The sequence below is a fragment of the Hemicordylus capensis genome, chromosome 1 (assembly GCF_027244095.1).
Source record: "Hemicordylus capensis ecotype Gifberg chromosome 1, rHemCap1.1.pri, whole genome shotgun sequence".
NCBI classification, from domain to species: Eukaryota; Metazoa; Chordata; class Lepidosauria; order Squamata; family Cordylidae; genus Hemicordylus; species Hemicordylus capensis.
The window spans coordinates 321,557,716-321,576,179 of NC_069657.1; the positions used below are offsets into that span (position 1 = coordinate 321,557,716).

Below are 18,464 nucleotides of genomic sequence, written 5' to 3' on the forward strand. Positions count from 1 at the left end.
CTAGCCAAGAAAACAAATACGGCGCGCACGGGCACACAGGCCGAGCGGCGCTGCGTCTTTACGCTTGGCTGTGCTTCCCAGTGTTAACCCATTTCGTGGTGGCATTTCATTGCAAAGGTGTGCTGCGATGAGTCGGAGTCCCCCGACGCAAAGCGAGCGTTTGCCTAGGTTTTTCTGGTCTCCTCTCTCTTTACACACGCGTTTCGTTATTGTCCACAAAGGTGTCCACGACAACGGTGAGGCGACTCTGTGAGTGGACAGTAAGCACAAAAGCACGACTCATAGCCGACAAACAAATGTGTCACTTTCACGAGGCATGCCGTGCTTTCCTTTGGTTTTGCGTAAACCTGATTTCCTGCCTCTTTTTGCAGCTAGCAACGGAAAGCCGAACGCTCGGCTGTTTTGCAGGTGCTGTAGCACTGGAGCGACTGAGGACGGGGATGGAGATGGGGTTGGTGTGTGTCCTCCTCCTCCTCACTGCCCTTCGACTCGTGAACGACCTTCCTAATTGAATGAGTGGCGGAGATGGACGCTAACAGCTCCCTAGAAGCCGCCCAACAACAAATGGGGACCACGCTATGCGCGAGCGGCGAAGCTAGATGAGCGCCAGGCTCGTCCTGCTCTCCCTCCCTCAGGCAGGGCGGCTCGCGCTCTCTTGGAGAAAGGACCACATGACGAGGCGGCAAGGCTTGCTGCTGCAGGGGGAGAGGTGAAGGGGGAACAACCGTGACGCCGACTGCGCTTCTGGGGCGTCAAAGCAGGACACGGCGGCAGGGCTCCCCGTTCACCTCGCGCGCTTCCAGCACCACCACCATCGCCACGACAGCCCCGCCACCCCTTTCTTCCCCCTCCCCTTCGCCTCGCTTGCCAACCACGCGCGTGCGCGAGCCCAAGCCCTCTCTTTTTGTCGCTCGCTCGCGCTCTCTTCCTCTCCGAGGCTCCTCCATCCACCACCAGCGCCGGGAATGGGCAGCGAGAGCGCGCGCAGGAGCTGCCCGGGCTCCGCCGCTCCCTCCTGCGCCCGCTCCTGCTCCTGCTGCTCTTCTTGCCCTGCTGCCCCCAGGGCGGCACCTCGTCTGCGCTCCCGCCTTTTCCCAGCAAGGACGGGTGAGTAAATCAGGGACTCCTCCCCAAAACACCTGCTCTGCTCTTCCCGGCGGGGTGTATATGTATTGTGTGTGCGGTGTGTGTGTGTGTGTGTGTGGGTGCGCTTCTCTATGGAGTGCTTGCGCTCTCTGTGTCTCTTGGAGGAAGGAATTGGTCGTGGTGATAGGAGGGCTCTCTGGTGGGGGTGGGTGGGAGGAGTGAATGGCATTCATGCCCAGGGGGAAGGTGCCCGACTTTGCTCTGGCGAGTCCCCCCCACCGTCGCCTCATGGCTAAAGGGGCTGGGTGTCACTTCTGAGGAATGAAGGAAAAAGGAAACGGGGAGGTCTCTCCCAGGGACGGATAGAAAAGCAGCAACTCAAGCGCTGAAGCTTCATCTTCAGCGTGCTCCCCCCAACCCCCAATTTTGGATCAATTGCCTTGCGCCGCGTCCCACTTCTTCCCCATCGGCACTGGCCACTCAGGGGCATTTCTCCCTTTCCCAACTCAGCTGCTCTACCCATTCAGAGTCTTCAGCTCTGCCCGCCCGGAGAGACTCTTCTATAATATCCGGCATCCGCCTCCCCCAATCCAATGATTCTCTCGCCACTGATTTTAAAACATCGTTTAACTTTTGGAAGGACCCTTTCCATATATATATATAATGTGTATGTGTATGTATATGTATATTTGAACGGGAGGTAGGTGAATGGAAGCCGGAGATTTCCCTTCAGTAGTCACTCATGCCCTTGCAGGCTTCTCCCCTTTCCCTCCTCCTCCTCCTCCTCCTCTCCTCCTCCTTCCTGTACAATGAAGTCTTTAAAGAGGTTCCTGGTTGCCCGCTAGCTTCCTGGGGTTGTGCCAGACCTTCTCCAGAGGAGCACTGGACCATTTCTCTGGACTGAGTTAAAAATTTGATCTTTGCAGAAGAAAGCACGGTACACCTGGCATGCAAGTGCTGCTGTAATGCGATTTTTGTCCTAGGTAAGCCTTCAGATGGTCCAGGGTGAATGGAGAAGCAGACAAAGAGGAACTTTATAGAACTAAAAACAAGTAGGTAGGTAGCCAAAAAGAAAGAAAGCAAGCAAGCTCCCCATCCCCCCTCTCTTTCTCTCTCACTGTAGGCAGTGTAGTATTTTTTTTGTATTTCCACAGTCTTCTGTGGAAGGGTTGTTATGACAGCAATCTCCTCAGATCCCCCACTTGCCACTTCCTACCTTGTATCACTCGCTGTGTTGTGGACATAGTTAGAGATAGGTAGCTGAGCCTGTTGCTGAAGTGACTCTCTACAATCCTGTCACCTTTCAAATATAAGCAGAAGTTTGCACTTGAGTAAATTTTGTAACCTTTCCTGGAAGATACTGTAATAATATTTGTGCTGGATTGAAGAAACTGGGGTACGCTGTATTCTCCTAGAATTCCTGCTGCTGGGGGGAGTTGTTTTGTTTTTGTGTAGTGTCTTTTATTTTAGAAGTTGCAAATATGACAAAGAATTCTTTCTTTCTTCTCTCTCTCTCTCTCTCTCTCTTCATTTCTGCCTTCCTTCCTTATTTAATAAGAAGATCCATGGGTTGTTATGGTAATTAGTCAGTCTGTCATTTGTAGTGGTTATATAGTAATGGCTCAACTTTCCTATTGCAATACAAAGGTGTAGCTCAAAAGCCATTGTTCTGATTTATGCTTTTTTCTGAATATTTTTTTTAAAAAACCCCACAAATATTGTAGAACATCTACATATGCATATAGTTATGCTTAGTGCAATAAAATGAATTTTTTTGAAGTAAGATAGACAAAAATATAAGAACTTAGGATCTCCCCCCCGCTGCCATGTCTTTTTTTATTTGTATGATCTGAACTTGAACCTATGCCAAGTTTTTTACTATGTATTAACCAAGGCTAAAAGAAAAACTAACAGGCAAAAGTGAGTTATGCAAAATTGTTTAATATATTCATTGCAACGTATGGCATGAAAAATAAATGTAACAATCCCTAGATACTACTAAAAAGCATGTATTCTCTATGAAGAAACAGGAATGTTGCAGACATATTAGTAGGAAATCCTATTAGATAAAATCTTTTATTAAGAGGCAGAATTTATGGAAATGTTTGTTATTGGACTGTATATAATATTAAATGAAACCTCAACTCAATATTTTATTCCCCGAGTTGAACCAAAATCAAGAATATATACAAAGTAGCAGTTGCTAAGCCTGTTGCTGGTTCAGTGATATTCTCTGCTGATGCTATTTAGCTAGCAGAGCCCCAAGCACTGGACCAGATGAGAGATCATTGATATCTAGTAGTTGGCTATGCTGTACATGAGGTTATTTGCACATGCGCATATTGAGAGATAGCACTGGCTGGGTGAAAAAGTAAGAGTATATCTAATAGTCCTCCCACCTCATCAAGCACATGACTGATGATATCAGAATCATCTCTGTTAAGAGATGCAGCAACCAACCAACTGGTTCTCTGCAGACCTGATTCTCCAGAGATCACAGTGATGAAATGGCCTTGGGTGCTGAATCAAAGGGTGTACTCCATCCAACAGCATATTAGATATGTTATATAGTGTGCTTTATATTATAAAATATACTATATATTATAAAACATACTATATGGAATCAGCATTTTAGATATATTATATAATATGTGCTATATAGTATGTTGATCTATATGAGATTGCTCTTGCTTGATTAGTGTGACTTTGTTTTGAGGAGCTGTATTCACTTCAAGCTGTAATATCAGGTATGTCCAGACTGCAATAAATTGTGTGCTTCCCTGCAAGTTGCCAGCATGATCTGACTGCCTGCACACACAGACCCTTGGGCTTTCACTCTCCTTCTTTCTGCTTTCTTATTCTCTGACCGCACATAAAACAGTTAGCACAATTCTGGTAGTGCCACCTGCCAGCCAACTCTTGCATTAAGTGATTTTAACCATACAATGTCTGTGGCGACTGCAGGTTAATTTCTGAATGCAAGAGCTGGCCGGCAGGTGGTGCTGCAACAATTGTGCTAGCTCCCTGTTTTCCATGCAGCCAGAAAATGGAAGGAAGGAGAGCAAAAGCCTGCAGGGCTGTGAGTACAGCTAGTCAGATTGTGCTTACAACTTGCAGTTGTCAGTTTATTGCAGTTTGGACATACCCATCTACTCTGCATCTGGAGAATAGCTGCTGTTTGAACATGGAATTTGGTCAAATATCTCCCCTTCTCATCACTAGAGTGATCTCTCTGATACAGTGGTTGGAACAATGATAAATATTAGTGTTGATGCAAATATAATACGGGAAAAGTTTAGGATATGGGTCAAGCAATATGTTACTTTATGCTTTGCAAGTGCATGCTTGTTTTTCATTTTAAATAGCAGCCAGATTGGAATTACAATGGAAGGGAGAGGAGGTTTTAACTAGGGGTGTGCACTGAACCAGTTTGGCTGGTTAGATTCGAATCCATACCTAATCCAGATTCAAACCAGCCCAGTTCAGTTCTATGTCCACCCACCAGGTCCAGTCCGACCACCAAACAGGGGCCAAACTGGTTCGGAGGATGTACTTGTAAAGGAGAATCCGGCGAGGATTCCTCTTTACAAGTAAAGGGGCATTCCCTAGGCAGCAGCAGCAAGAAGGGAAAGAACTGAGACCAGTTTGGAGGTCTGAACCACCCCCGGTTCAGCTTGTGATTAAACTGAATCGGGCCCAGTTCAGGCAAAGCACTTCAGAACGAACAGAAGCAGCCGGGCGGGTGGGATGAGAGGGGAAAGAAGCAATGTACCCAGCCAGCTGGCATGGCTGCGAGTACTGCTGCTGCCCTCCTGGTGTAGCAAGTGTGCTTGCTCCCTGCTCCTTTCCTGAGCCACCAGCTTGGGAAAGGAGGGGGAAGTGTGCTTGCTGCGCTGGGAAGGTGAGCAGTAGAGTGTAGCTGTGCCAGCAGACACACTAGCCGGCCGTGGTAAGCAGCTTCTTTCCCCTCTTACCCCACCTGCCCAGCCACCCCTGTTCATCCTGAACAGGTTCACCCGAACTGGGCCGAGTTTGGTTCAATCATGGAGCAAACTGCCCCCGGTTCAGTCTGCAATCAAACCTCCAAACGGCCTCAGTTTGAGGTGAACCAGTTCAGGACTAACTGTTGGTGCACACCCCTAATTTTAACCTTACTCCATATTGTGTGGACCCAATTTAGAACATGGCAGCACCAATCCACTTTTTTCCTCTTGTCAGATGGTAACCACAGGGGCTGATCTGGATCAGGACCATGGTGGGGGTAGAGTGCAAAGACATGCAAAGCATATTCATGGGATAACATCTGTAAGACTCAACATTGATGGAAGGAATTCTAGTCTGATAATCCTTCACTTTTAAGGCTTTTTAGCTTTCAGTCAGGACTGGGCTGGCTATTTGTATTTCTGTGTGTATTCTTATTTAGTTAGATTTCTTACATTTATAAGGCTGTTGAAAGCTGTCAGTATAGGCTTATCTCACTTTGTCTCTGCCACATCCCTGTGAGATACGTTAGCTTGAGAGATAGTACATGCCCAAGGCCAATGAATGAGCTTCATGGCTGAGTGGATATTTGAATTGGCAGTTTTCAAATGCCTCATGCTGGCTTATATGTATGACTTGATTAATTGTACCTGCAAGAGTAATTAAAAAGAAACACATATGTGGAATCAAAGAGATTTCCATTACTAATGCTCTTAATGATATTTTCATATTCATCACTCATGAAATTCCGTTTTAAGGAATTACATTTAAGCTAAACTAGCTATTTTATATAACATTATGAAAGGGGAGGTGGAGAACTGTATTTAAAACTAATGGGAAGTGTTTTTTCCTAAATGTAAAAATGTTCTACAATTCTAATCTGTAATTATTTAATGAATCATAGGATTGTGATAAATCAATTAGAACTGCAATAAAGGATGCTATGTGCTAGCTAAGTTTTAATTTGAATATAGTAAATGGATTTTTGCAAAACATAGCAAGGTAACACAATAAGAGCAAAAAAAAAATTGAAAATATAACAAAAATTAAGATATACTATGGGAAACAAGTGAACTATTGAACAGCTAAAACCTGTAACAAACAGAACATTTTTAAAAATGAGAAAACAATGGGTGAAATATTTCATGAGAAACTGAAAATCTGTAGAAAGGTCTCTTCATTGCTTTCTCAGGCATAAAATGATAGCACCATTATCATCTTCATCTACAAAAACAACAACACACCTTAAAGTGTTTAGGGTGCTTTCATACATAATCCTTATATTGCAGTCAGTAAAGTTGTAAAGTAATGTTGTGCTATCAAGTTGATGTTGACTCCTGGCAACCACAGAGCCATGTGGTTTCCTTTGGTAGAATACAGAAGGGATTTACCATTGCCATCTCCTGCGCAGTATGAATTGATGCCTTTCAGCATCTTCCTATATCACTGTTGCCTGATATAGGTGTTTTCCATAGTACTTCCGGCCACTTCCGGCTGAGGAGGGCAACAGGGCAGCAGGGAGGTATGCTGCCGCCCCGAAGACTTTTAACAGTAATGAGCGCCGGCAGGGGAAAAGTGGCAGCAGGGGTAAGTGCACCCTCCTCCACCCTTAAAGAGGCACCCCTGCTGCCTTCGAACCACCCAGCAGCGGTTCCATTCACATCTCTAGTGATTTGCCTTTGCTGGTGGGACTGTGTCAATTCCTGCACAAACATTCTCAGATCATTTTGTTTTATAAATATACTCCACATTCATTTATTTGGACGAGGAACCAAACCTTAACAACTATTGTAATATCAAATTGTTGACTCATCAGAAGTATCTCTATAATTATAAATTAGAGCACTTATGGGAAGTAACAAAAGTTACAAAGTCATACTAATAGGGAATTTGCATGATTTTCATGGGGAATTTACTGGTATGGTTACTTGACAGTAGTATACTCAAATATACTAGGGAGGTGCAAAATGTTTAGACGAGTTCAAACTAGAAACAGAACACCCTTCAAATAGAAGACCTGTTTTGAGCTTGAAATAGAAAGACCCCATTTCGATCGGAACATTTCAAGTGTTTCAAGTGCCATTTTGGAGGCCTGCTTTTCCTTTGCTCATTGGTTTTCTGTCATTGGCTTCCAGTTGGTTTGCAGTCTCCTTGCTTCTTGGTTGCCTTGTTATAATACAAATCAAGTGTTGTCATCAGGAACTGGGTCCCCATTGGCTGGGGGGGGGGAGGGAGAGGGAACACAAAAGGAGGGAATTTCAAATTCAAAATGTATTCAAAAGGACTGGGAGACAGGGAGAGAGCCCTTATACTCTGCCTCTCTTGAAGAAGCGAATACATCAGGACGGTAGGAGGAAGAAAGGTTTGGTTTTGTGGTTTTCTTTTCTCAGCATTGAGTATTATATGCTGTGCTGTTTTTGCAATAACTGCCTGGTTTTGTTGGATCTCAGACTGACAAAGGCAGAACTTGGGTGCCTTCCTAGAACCTTACTTGAGTTGTGGTTTGATTTGTTTGTGAGATAGTGTTGTGGTGGGAAATGGACATTGGTAGTGCTTGTTCTCTCTCTCCCCCCCCCCCCTTAATATTTCTTGGTGATTTCTGTGATGAGCTCCATGACTGGTCCTGAGACTAACTTGTGCTTCACTCATTGCTCTGGTCGACTCTGCAGTCTGCATTGCAAGGTATACTCTGTCAAAATATGGCTGAAGTTGTTCTAGTTGAGCTCATGTCTATATTTGCTGCTAAGTAAGAATGCTGCTGTGGCAGCTGTTACAATGCTAGGAAGTAATGTGAAGAGTCATAATTGTGTGTGAGAGAGCAACTTGTGCCAGTGATGTTACTGCAGCGCAGGCACTGGCTGGCAGTGGATTCTGGGTCAATTATTCTTTTTTGGGCATTTTTGGACTCTTTTTGAAATGTGTGTTCTGTGTTGGGAGGGACAGATTTCCTTTTACTGACTGTATTTGTTCTGCAGTGTTTTTCAAGGCAGGGTTGCAAAAAGGCATTACAAACTGCAATGCAAAACTTGTGTGTGTGCACTCTGTGAGTGCAGCTTGTTCTGGCCATAGGAAACAGTTGGGAAACTCAAAACACTGGGGAAAACTCAAAACAACATTTCCCCCCATGAGTAGCTCCTAAGGACAACAAAGTGGGTTGTGTGGTAGGGCATGATGGGTGCTACCTACTACCCAACCCACAGAAGAAATGGACAAGTGGGCAATTTCAAACAAATTTTTAACCTTTCTCAAAGGGCTCCAGGATTGGCGTTGATCCCAGCACTTGGGCAGCCAATACCAGGCAGGGCTGGCTTTGTCTGTTCATGTGAACATCCTCTTTGTGTCTGAGACAGCAGGCAAATTAAAGACCCAGGAAAGCAATTGGGTAGCTGCAATGGAACTCTTGGAGCGCAACATTCTAAAACTACATATTTTAAACAGCCATCAGAGGAGCCCTTCTGTTTTGAGGCGTGTGTCTCTAAGGTGTCTCAGTGAGTGAGAGTTATTGGGAGTGGAGACAGGAAATCTAAACCAGGGTTTTGGTAGGGATTAAGACTAAACCCAGCCTCATTAGAAAAATGATCTATGTTTTAAAGATTATTTATGTTTTTGTATGTTTATTTTAAAATGACACAGGAGGCCCTCTTTTTTGTGGGGGTTCCCTTCTGGCCTATTATGTATGGCTAATGGGGAAACTGTGAAAAAAAGTAATGTTGAGCCTATGGGGACTGGGGGATTAGGTTCAGAAATAAGACTCGTAAAGCACATTATCTTGTTCTCTGGCACTCCAGCAATGCCTCCCCAACCCCCAAATCCTCCGATTTTGGGACTTTTTTGGTTTTTGGTGGGAAAGTCATAAAATGGCTACCACACAGGAAGTCATCTCCGGATGGCACTTAGCCCTAATTAGTTGAAAATAGCTCTAGGAAACAGCCCTAGTTTTAGGCACGCAAACAAAGAAACCAGATCTCTATACCACGAATAGCTGAAAATAGGCTATTTTAGGCCCGTGAACAAAGAAACCTGTTTTTTATGAAAAACAAGGGTCTCCTTTGCTCAGCTTAAATGCATTTTTAAATATTCCTTTAATAAACAATTCTTTGTTACATTTGCAGTATCAAATCTCTCTGTGTAGATTTGATACTATGCCAATACACCACCTTACTTGTAGAAGGAAGGAAATTAATTAGGGTGATTATGTATCTGAAGGATACATAGATTGTTGGCAGTGGGAAGATTGTAGCGTCCCACTAGGCAGTGGTGGGTTGAACCTTCATAATGCCGATGTTTGGTAAATAACTCAATGTATGTGAAAGAGCTATAAATTCATTTTTAAGAGGTATAGCAAGAGGTTATAGGTGTAGCATATTTGTAATGTGATTTACTTTTTACCATGTTACTTTTTAAATGAGGAATTTTGTATTTACATTTTTCAAAATTAAAATGTTTTAAACTTTAAAAATGACACACACACACACACACACACACACACACATCCCAAACTGCCCCCCCCCCCCTGTCAAGCTGGGACATCATTCTACCCTGTCAAGGTGGATTAATTAAACAATCCACCCTGTTGAACTGAGACATTAATTTTTATGAGCTTCTTTTCTCAAATGCTTGTACCACCTCCCGTGGTGATGAAACATACAGGAGGGCCATGACAGCTGTTTCATAGAGAGAGAAAGTAACAGTGCAGAGCATCCTATTCAGAGCATCTCTGTGCTGCATACAGGTATCACTGGATCTCCATGTTGCACCTGTAATAAGGAGGGAGATAGATACATATACATGCATAGAAAATTAGCTATGTGTCATATATTCCTGAAAGGCACTTTCACAACAGGCCCTATTACCAAGTTTGCCATTCCATTTTACTAAATATTGCATAGTCCCATGATATCTTGACATGAGCTGTGTTCCTTTACAGGGCTTAGGTGCTCTGATGGTGTGCTGTGATTCACTACTTAACTAACTGGACACTTCTCTTTTGATTGGCAGGCCATGGGGAGGTAGAGGCAGCAACCATATTGGGTTTTCCATTGTCATGATGGGAGTATTTTTTCAAAAAACGAAAATATTCTGTTGTTGGTGTAATATCATATTGTCATCAGGGACAGGACTAATATATGGGTAATTACAAGTTCTGATACTTTACTGACACACATGCGCACACATGCACACACATACATACATATACACCAGATTCTACTAACTTTCCCCCCTTTTGCTTTTGTCTGTGTTGCATTGTGCGGGTGCCATGGTAATTTTATGCTAGCATAAGACTGGTACACCATCATAATGAGAGCCTGTGATGATTCATTTGTAGCTGATATAGTTTTTCATTATGCCTTTCTACTACTATTTGTTTTTGTGTTAGGATTGTTTTGATTTGTTGGAATTTATATAGTTCTAAGCCTATTTATTTATTTATTTATGTGTATGTGTTTGTGTGTATGTATGTATGTATGTATGTATGTATGTATGTAGAGTGTATTATGGAAAGGTAGGGTACATGTGTTGAAAAATATAAAAACAATGGTTGGCATCCTGACTAACTTACTTGATGGAAATCCCATTGAAATTATGAGGACATGAGTCATGACAAGTTAATAATGGGAGAAAAGTCATGAGTAACTTGTCCTCTTAATTTCAATGAGACTTCCACCAAGTAAGTTGGTCAGAATGTCAACCATTGTTTTGTGATGCTAGCATAACTGATTTAGCAGCAATCCTCTGCCCTGTGATAGTAAATTAAAGGTAAAGTTGTGCCATCAAGTTGATGTCGACTCCTGGCGACCACAGAGCCCTGTAGTTGTTTTTGATAGAATACGAGAGGGGTTTACCATTGCCATAAATAAATAAATAAATAAATAAATAAATAAATAAGCATGATTTAAATGGATTTAAATTATTCCACCTTGTAACACTCTCACCCTAAACAAATTTGTTTGCAAGTAAGCTGTATTGAAATCGGTTGCATTTGTTCAGGGTGCTACCTTGTTGTTAAACATTTATAGATTGTTTTCTACCAACGAGTAAATGGGGGCAGGATTGCAACAGCCTTTTTGCAGAGGTTAGGTAAGATGATGTGGAACTTCATGAATTGTGTCATTTTAGAGTGGGGGGGATCACAGAGTGCATAATCCTACTCTTACCAAGGTCAGGATACTTCTAGTGATGTTTCATTTGCTACTAGTTTTCCCCTTGGTATTTTAAAAACTGATTTTGAACAAACTTTTACATAACCATGGAGTATAAGGAAATAAAAATTTACTTCTTTGAAGAATGCAGTGAGAAGCTGAATAATTCAAAACATGCACTGTACCACTGTAGCAACCTAGGTTTCACTAAGATGTTGTCAGAGGTCTTAAGCATAGAGGCTGTTCTCATGACCAGCCTAACCCTGCCTGGGCTGCCCCAGGCAGGGTTAGGCTGGTTACGAGAAGTGGCAGGATCCTTGTGGATCCCTCCGCTCCCTGCCTAACCCCCTTAAAAATCCCAGCTTTTAGCCCAGGTTCAGGGTGCTCTCCCACTCTTAATCCAGCTACTGGAAATCGTTTCAAAGAGACAGGTGCATAGAGTGCTTGTCTGAGGGGGGGATCCCCAATGCAACATGCAAGCTGCATATTGCATTGAGGGATGCCCACACCCAGATTCCTCTGCTCTGCTCCATGCTTCAGACTGTACAGTTAGTAAGGATGTTGGCCAATGTAATCTAAACACATTACTTGTAAACTTTATTGTTTATATGTTTCATCTATTGCTGAGCATAAAATATCTAGACCCAGGCTCTAGATATACTCTAAGGTCATATGTGGCAAGCCCCACGCACACCATGGTGATTGGGCAGTGGGTATTTCATAGGTAAGAGGAACCGGTAGTGGGTGAGTGAGTGAGCAAGTAGGCAGGGAGGGAGGGGGCAAGTAAGTGAGTGAGTGACATGGAGGGGGCAAGCGAGTGAGTGGGGAGGGGCAAGAGAGTGAGCGAGCAATTGGTTGGGAGGAGGTGAGCGAATGAGTGAGTGGAAGGGAGGGGGCGAGTGGCAGGGAGGAGTGAGTGAGCAAGCATGTGGCGGGGATGAGTGAATGAGCGGGGAGGGGGCAAGTGAGCGGGGAGGGGGCAAGTGAGCAAGCATGTAGTGGGGATGAGTGAGCGAGCATGTGGTGGGAAGGGGGAGAGTGAGCAAGTGAGGGGGAGTGAGTGAATGAGTGAGCAGAGAGTGAGAGCAAGCGGCAGGGAATGGACAAGTGAGAGAGCGAGTGGCAGGGAGTGGGTGAGAAAGTGAGTGGCGGGTAGGGGGCAAGTGAGAGAGTGAACAGCGGGGAGGGGGTTAGTGAGCGAGTGAGTGGCCTGGAGGGGGCGAGTTTAAAAATAATTTTGTCCAATGTTAGAGACTAGATGGTTTTAACTCACTGGAGAGCTATTTTACATTTTTTCCCTAGAGTTTGTGAAACAAGATTTTAAAAATGAGCGAGCGCGCTACAGGGAGGGGGTGAGTGAGCAAGCATGTGGCAGGGAGGGGCAAATGAGTGAGTGAGGGGTGAGTGAGGGCGAGCAAGGAGTGAGAGAAAGAGCGATGGAGAGTGGGAGGGGGCGAGTGAGCAAGCGAGTGGCGGGGAGGGCGTAAGTTTAAAAATAATTTTGTCCAGTGTTAGGGGCTAGATGCTATTGATTCACTGAAGGGCTATTTTACATTTTGTTCTAGAGCTTGTGAAACGAAAATTTTAAAATGTACTGCAAATGTACACAAGAGCTACTGCAATCTCTTGTGCATTAGCAAGAGCTTGAGAACTGCTGCAGAACCTATTCTAGCACACAGTAACTTTTGAGCAGGTATTGTAGAACATTGCTAGCAGCTATTCTCCTTTTGTTAATAGTTATTTGGACCCAACCTCATTTGCTTAGTTGCAAATGCCAGCCTTTTAACCTACCAAGAAAACTACACATCAAGAAACCTGGGTTTGCCATAGTGAATGCCCTCAGCAAAGAGTTGCAGCCATTTGTAGCTTTCTGACAAGTGTAATTGTGATAAATGTATTTTCCAATACATGTTTGCTCCATTCCTACTTTAGGTGTACATGTAAAACAATTTTAAAGTACACCCAAAATTGCAATGCAAGAAGCCCTAATTATATTTATGTTTAGGGAAGTGATTGTGATAAGCATGGAAATGCTTGACTAACAAGCGGAAGTTCGAATCCCCACTGGTATGTTTCCCAGACTGTGGGAAACACTTATATCGGGCAGCAGCAATATAGGAAGATGCTGAAAGGCATCATCTCATACTGCGTGGGAGATGGCAATGGTAAACCCCTCCTGTATTCTACCAAAGACAACCACAGAGCTCTGTGGGAACCAAAAGTTGAAATCGACTTGACGGCACACTTCACCTTTAGTTACTTGCTTACAGAATGAATATAGCATAGTAAGTAGGAGTGTACTTTTTTCCTGACATCCATAAGTAAATTGTTACTCTGTTTTGGAAATAACTGTGTGGTAAAAGACAGGAGTGGACAATATATTCCATTTAGCATCATGATTGTCACTTCCCTCTAGTGAGTGTGATGAGCCCCAGACTTCCTCCCAATTTGGAGCTGGAGAGTGGGGTGCAGATCATCCCTGCAGATGTGCAACTGTGCAGTGCTTCAGAAGTAGGGATGTGCACGAACTGATTAAGAGATCCTTTTCCTCTTACACCCTCCCCTCTGCTGTGTTTCCCCTGCTGGTGCTGTCTCAAAAACCGCTGGTGCGGGGCTGCAGCATACCCTCTTGCTGCCCTGGACAGTGTCAGACCAGAAGTGGCCTAACTGTAGTATATATGTCCTGTCGCTTTAAGATTAAGTTAAGATTAAATTGTGTTTGGCCAGGTGTGGCTTAGCTGTTTTCTAAATGCAAACTGCCCAGAGTTCGTTGCAGTCGTGTCTGAATAAAGAAGGCTTCTAAATCTACTTTGTCTCCTGCTCCTTCAGGCCCAAGGTCAGGCCAAAAAAGCAACTGGTTGCAGGGGTGTAGCTAGGGGAGAGGGGGCTCATGTTCATCCCTCTCTCTGGTGGCCCCCTAGAGTGAAGGAGATAATGAAGAAAATAGGGAGGGATGGAGCTAGAGGGCCCTCAGGACCTGGGGCCCTGTGTTCTTTGAACCCTTCTGCTCAATTATAGCTACACCCCTGACTGGTTGTGAGTATGCCTAACAACCTTACCTAGGGGAAGATACTACACTAACTCTGTGCAGAATTGCAGTTCAAGTTTTCTAAAGAGGAGTGAAAGCCAGGTTTTCACTGAAATAAAGACCTTGATTAACATACAATTCATAGTTGTCTTCTGAAATTAGTTTCTAATTACATTTAACATTTAACCTCTGTGCCATTATGCATGTGCGGCGGCGGGCAACATTGCTGCTGCGCCAGCTTACCACAGCCCGGGCCAAAAAAGGGCTTAAAATGGGCCATGCCAGTGATAAATGAGGTTGGTGAGGGAAGGGGAAACCTTCGTGGACCCCCCTGTGGCCTAGAGGAAGCCCCCCGAAGGGGCTAGAAGTTAAAAAAAATGAAATTTTAAAAACCCCTTCGTGAACCCCCTGAACCATGGGGGGGGGGGTTCGGTCCGAGGTCAGACCGAATGGGGGCGGGTTTTGGTTCTAACCCAGAACTGTCTAACCAAACCGGTTCAACGTAGAACCCAAACCCCCAGCCGGTTCTGTGCACATCCCTACTCTATATAGCATTTTCTTTCTTAACATTTTGCTTACAGACCTGTTTAGTATGACAAGCTTTCCTCCTTTCCTTAGAGTGAGATGTGCTGGTTGCAGATAAGCATACAAACAGGTCTGAGTTTAGGATAATCCCTGCTGATGTCATAAAAGCACTGATGCATCCCTTAAACAAGCTCCCTATTCCTTTACCAATTGCATTACCAAAGGCAGAAATTCAACAAGCACAGTGATGGGGAGATCATCAGCAGTGAAATTCTGTCTGGCTGTCAAGGATACCAGGCAGGTTGTTAGAAGAGCTGAAGAGTACATACTACTTTTATTACCTAGGTTGGGGTTCTCCCCCCGCCCAAATTGCTGTAGTAAACAGCTGAAAAGTGGGAGCCTCCTTGCCCCCCACACTTTACTCATGTTCTGCCATGTGCCAGGGCAACCACAGGGTAGGAAAGGAAGAAGGAAGAAAGGAACCCTTGCACTCGCTATTTGGTGCTTGGTCCGCTGCTGGAGGGGTGAGTAAAGGGTGAATTTGTGGGGTGGGTTCAGTTTTCAGAAAATTGGCTTAGAAGATGATCCAATTTCTTCCCTAAAGAAGAAATAATTTCTGAACTGACACAAGATGTGTATGATAGATCACCATGGGTATTAATGTTGTCATTGAAAAGTAAATAACGATCACTTAAATGTTAATATTTAATAGTGTTTTTTTTTTTTAAAGGCATGTTTCCCTAAGCTCTTACTAAGGCCATATTAGAGACTTGTGTTTTAGGCGGTATACAAATGTGTTAAATAAAATAAAATAATAATAATAATATTGTTTCAACCATTAAAACTTTCAGATTTCATATAGGATGTATAAGCAAAACTATTTATGTACAAGAAAAATAAAAACCCTAAGGTAATCTTAGTTGAATCACATATATAGTGACTCTTGCCAGTATCAAAGTTTTGATTAATCAGCAATATGCTCAAGATTTGAAACTATTCATTCAAAACATTTGTCTTGCCCATATGTTAAGCACTACTTTACAATATGTGTTTATGACTTTCATTCATGCTCTGAGATAAAAATGAGAAGAAATAGGAACTGTTCTTAAGATTATATTATGAGCAATACTCTTGTAATTGTAGTTTCCTGTTCCGCCTTATTGAAGGAGAGATTGTGGGATTAAATTATGTAGAATTAGTGTAATAAACTAATAGGGCTGTGTAGAACTATATGAACAGTCCAGTCTGGTCCCAGCTTCTCCCGCCAGGATACTCTGTAGAGGAGCAGGTGAGGGGATGTGGGCGGGGAGGTGGAGTGGCTGTGGTGTATAAGGATAACATCTCCCTTACCAGGGTCCCTGTTAGGGTATCAGACCATACTGAATGTGTGTACTTAAGTTTGGAGACCAGGGATAGATTGGGGCTTCTGTTGGTGTACCGATTGCCCCGCTGCCCAACGGAATCCCTTACTGAGCTTACGGACTTGGTCACGGAAACTGCGTTGGGGTCTCTCAGACTTTAAGTACTGGGGGACTTCAATGTTCATTTCGGGACCGATTTGTCCAGGGCAGCTCAGGAGTTCATAGTGGCCATGACAACGATGGGCCTATCCCAAGTGGTCTCTGGATCGACACATATTGCCGGTCACACGCTTTATTTGGTCTTTTACTCTGATCAGGGTGGTGTTCCGTGGGTGGGGACTCTTGTGATTTCCACATTGTCATGGACAGACCACCATCTGGTTAAGGTTGGACTTACAACCACTTCCCACCTATGCAGGGGCTAGGGGCCTATTAGAATGGTCCACCTGAAGAGGTTATTGGGTCCAGTAGGATTCCAAGAAGTCTTGGAGGGATTCAGTGTTGGCTTTGTCAGTAATCCTGTTGATGCCCTGGTTGAGAATTGGAACAACTTGCTCACCAGGGCAGTAGACACGATTGCTCCCAAGCGTTCCATCCGACCAACTTCAAAATTGCCCCGTTGGTATACGGAAGATCTACAGGGGCTGAAGTGGCAAGGTAGGTGACTGGACTGCAAGTGGAGAAAGACTTGACTCGAATCCGACAGATTACAACATAGCACACATTTAAAGATCTATGCTCAGGCAGTACATGCAGCAAAGAAGCGGTTCTTTTCTGCCCGTATTGCCTCTGCGAATTCACAGCGGAGTTGTTCAGGGTTGTGAGGGGACTAGTATCTGCCCCTCCTCCCTTGAACCAGAATCTGGAGTCATCAGTTACCTGCCATGATGTGTTTAAAGAGTTTTTTGCAGATAAAATCTCTCGGATTCGGGCCGACTTAGATGGAGACTCCACAATTAATTTGATGTCTGAACTGGAGGTGTCCAACAACTCCTCTTATGTGATTTGACTAGCTCAGTTTCAGTTTGTGACTCCTGAGGATGTGGACAAGCTGCTTGGAGTGATGAGGCCTACCATTGGTTCTCTTGACCCTTGTCCAACATGGCTTGTTCTATCTAGCAGGGAGGCTATTGTAGGCGGCCTGTTGGAAATCATAAATGCTTCTCTGAGGGAGGGCAGGATGTCTCCTTGTCTTAAAGAGGCAATTGTTAGACCTCTTCTAAAGAAGCCTGCATTAGATCCCTCAGAGTTGAGCAATTATAGGCCTGTCTCCAACCTCCCATGGTTGGGCAAGGTAATTGAGAGGGTGGTGGCCTCTGAACTCTGGGTGGTCTTGGAGGAAACTCATTACCTAGACCCATTTCAAACTGGCTTTCGGGCAGGCTGTGGGGTGGAGACTGCCTTGGTTGGCCTGATGGATGATCTCCAATTGGGAATTGACAGAGGAAGTGTGACTCTTTGTCCTTTTGGATCTCTTGGCAGCTTTCAATACTATTGACCATAGTATCCTTCTGGAACGTCTGAGGGTGTTGGGGGTGGGAGGCACTGTTTTACAGTGTTTCCACTCCCACCTCTCAGATGGATTCCAGATGGTGTCGAATGGATATTGTTGCTCTTCGAAATCTGAGCTTAAGTATGGTGTCCCTCAAGGCTCCATACTCTCTCCAATGCTCTTTAACATCTAGATGAAACCGCTGGGAGAGATCATCAGGGGATTTGGAGCTGGGTGTTACCAGTACGCTGATGACACCCAGATCTACTTCTCCATGTCAGCTTCTTCAGGTGATGGCATATCCTCCCTAAATGCCTGTCTGGAAGCAGCAATGGGCTGGATGAGGGAGAATAAACTGAAGCTGAATCCAGATAAGACAGAGTTTCTTATTGTGCGGGGTCAGAACTCCAGAGACGATTTTGATCTACCTGTTCTAGACAGGGTCACACTTCCCCAAAAGGAACAGGTTTTCATTCTCGGAGACTTCTGGATCCACACCTCTCCCCAGTTTCTCAGCTTGGGGTGGTGGCCATGGGTGCTTTCCATCAGCTTCGGCTGATATGCCAGCTGCGTCTGTTTCTCGAGATCAATGACCTCAAAACAGTGGTACATCTGTTGGTGATCTCCAGACTTGACTTTTGTAATGTGCTCTATGTGGGGCTGCCTTTGTATGTAGTTCAGAAACTTCAGTTGGTTCAGAATGCGGCAGCCTGGTTGGTCTCTGGTCATCTCGAAAAGACCATATTACTCCTTTGCTGCTGGAGTTACACTGGCTGCCAATAGGTTTCCGGGCAAAAACAAAGTGCTAGGTATAACTTATAAAGCCCTAAATGACTTAGGCCCTGGGTATT

General features: G+C 44.3%; 1 protein-coding gene across 4 annotated transcripts in view; it reads left to right on the top strand.

Moving 5' to 3' along the window:
• The first annotated feature begins 386 nt into the window (after nt 1-386).
• The window catches only part of FUT9 (fucosyltransferase 9), a 240,233-nt gene continuing 222,155 nt past the window's right edge, over nt 387-18,464 (top strand). For 2 of the 4 annotated variants that reach the window (XM_053287559.1, XM_053287554.1), the window contains exon 1: nt 387-1,107. In XM_053287559.1, coding sequence (XP_053143534.1) covers nt 966-1,107 — 142 coding nt within the window. In that variant the 5' untranslated portion in view covers nt 387-965. Of the gene's footprint in view, nt 1,108-1,999; nt 2,070-15,205; nt 15,285-18,464 lie in introns of those variants that run through there. The other 2 variants (XM_053287556.1, XM_053287557.1) reach the window with 2 other exon arrangements.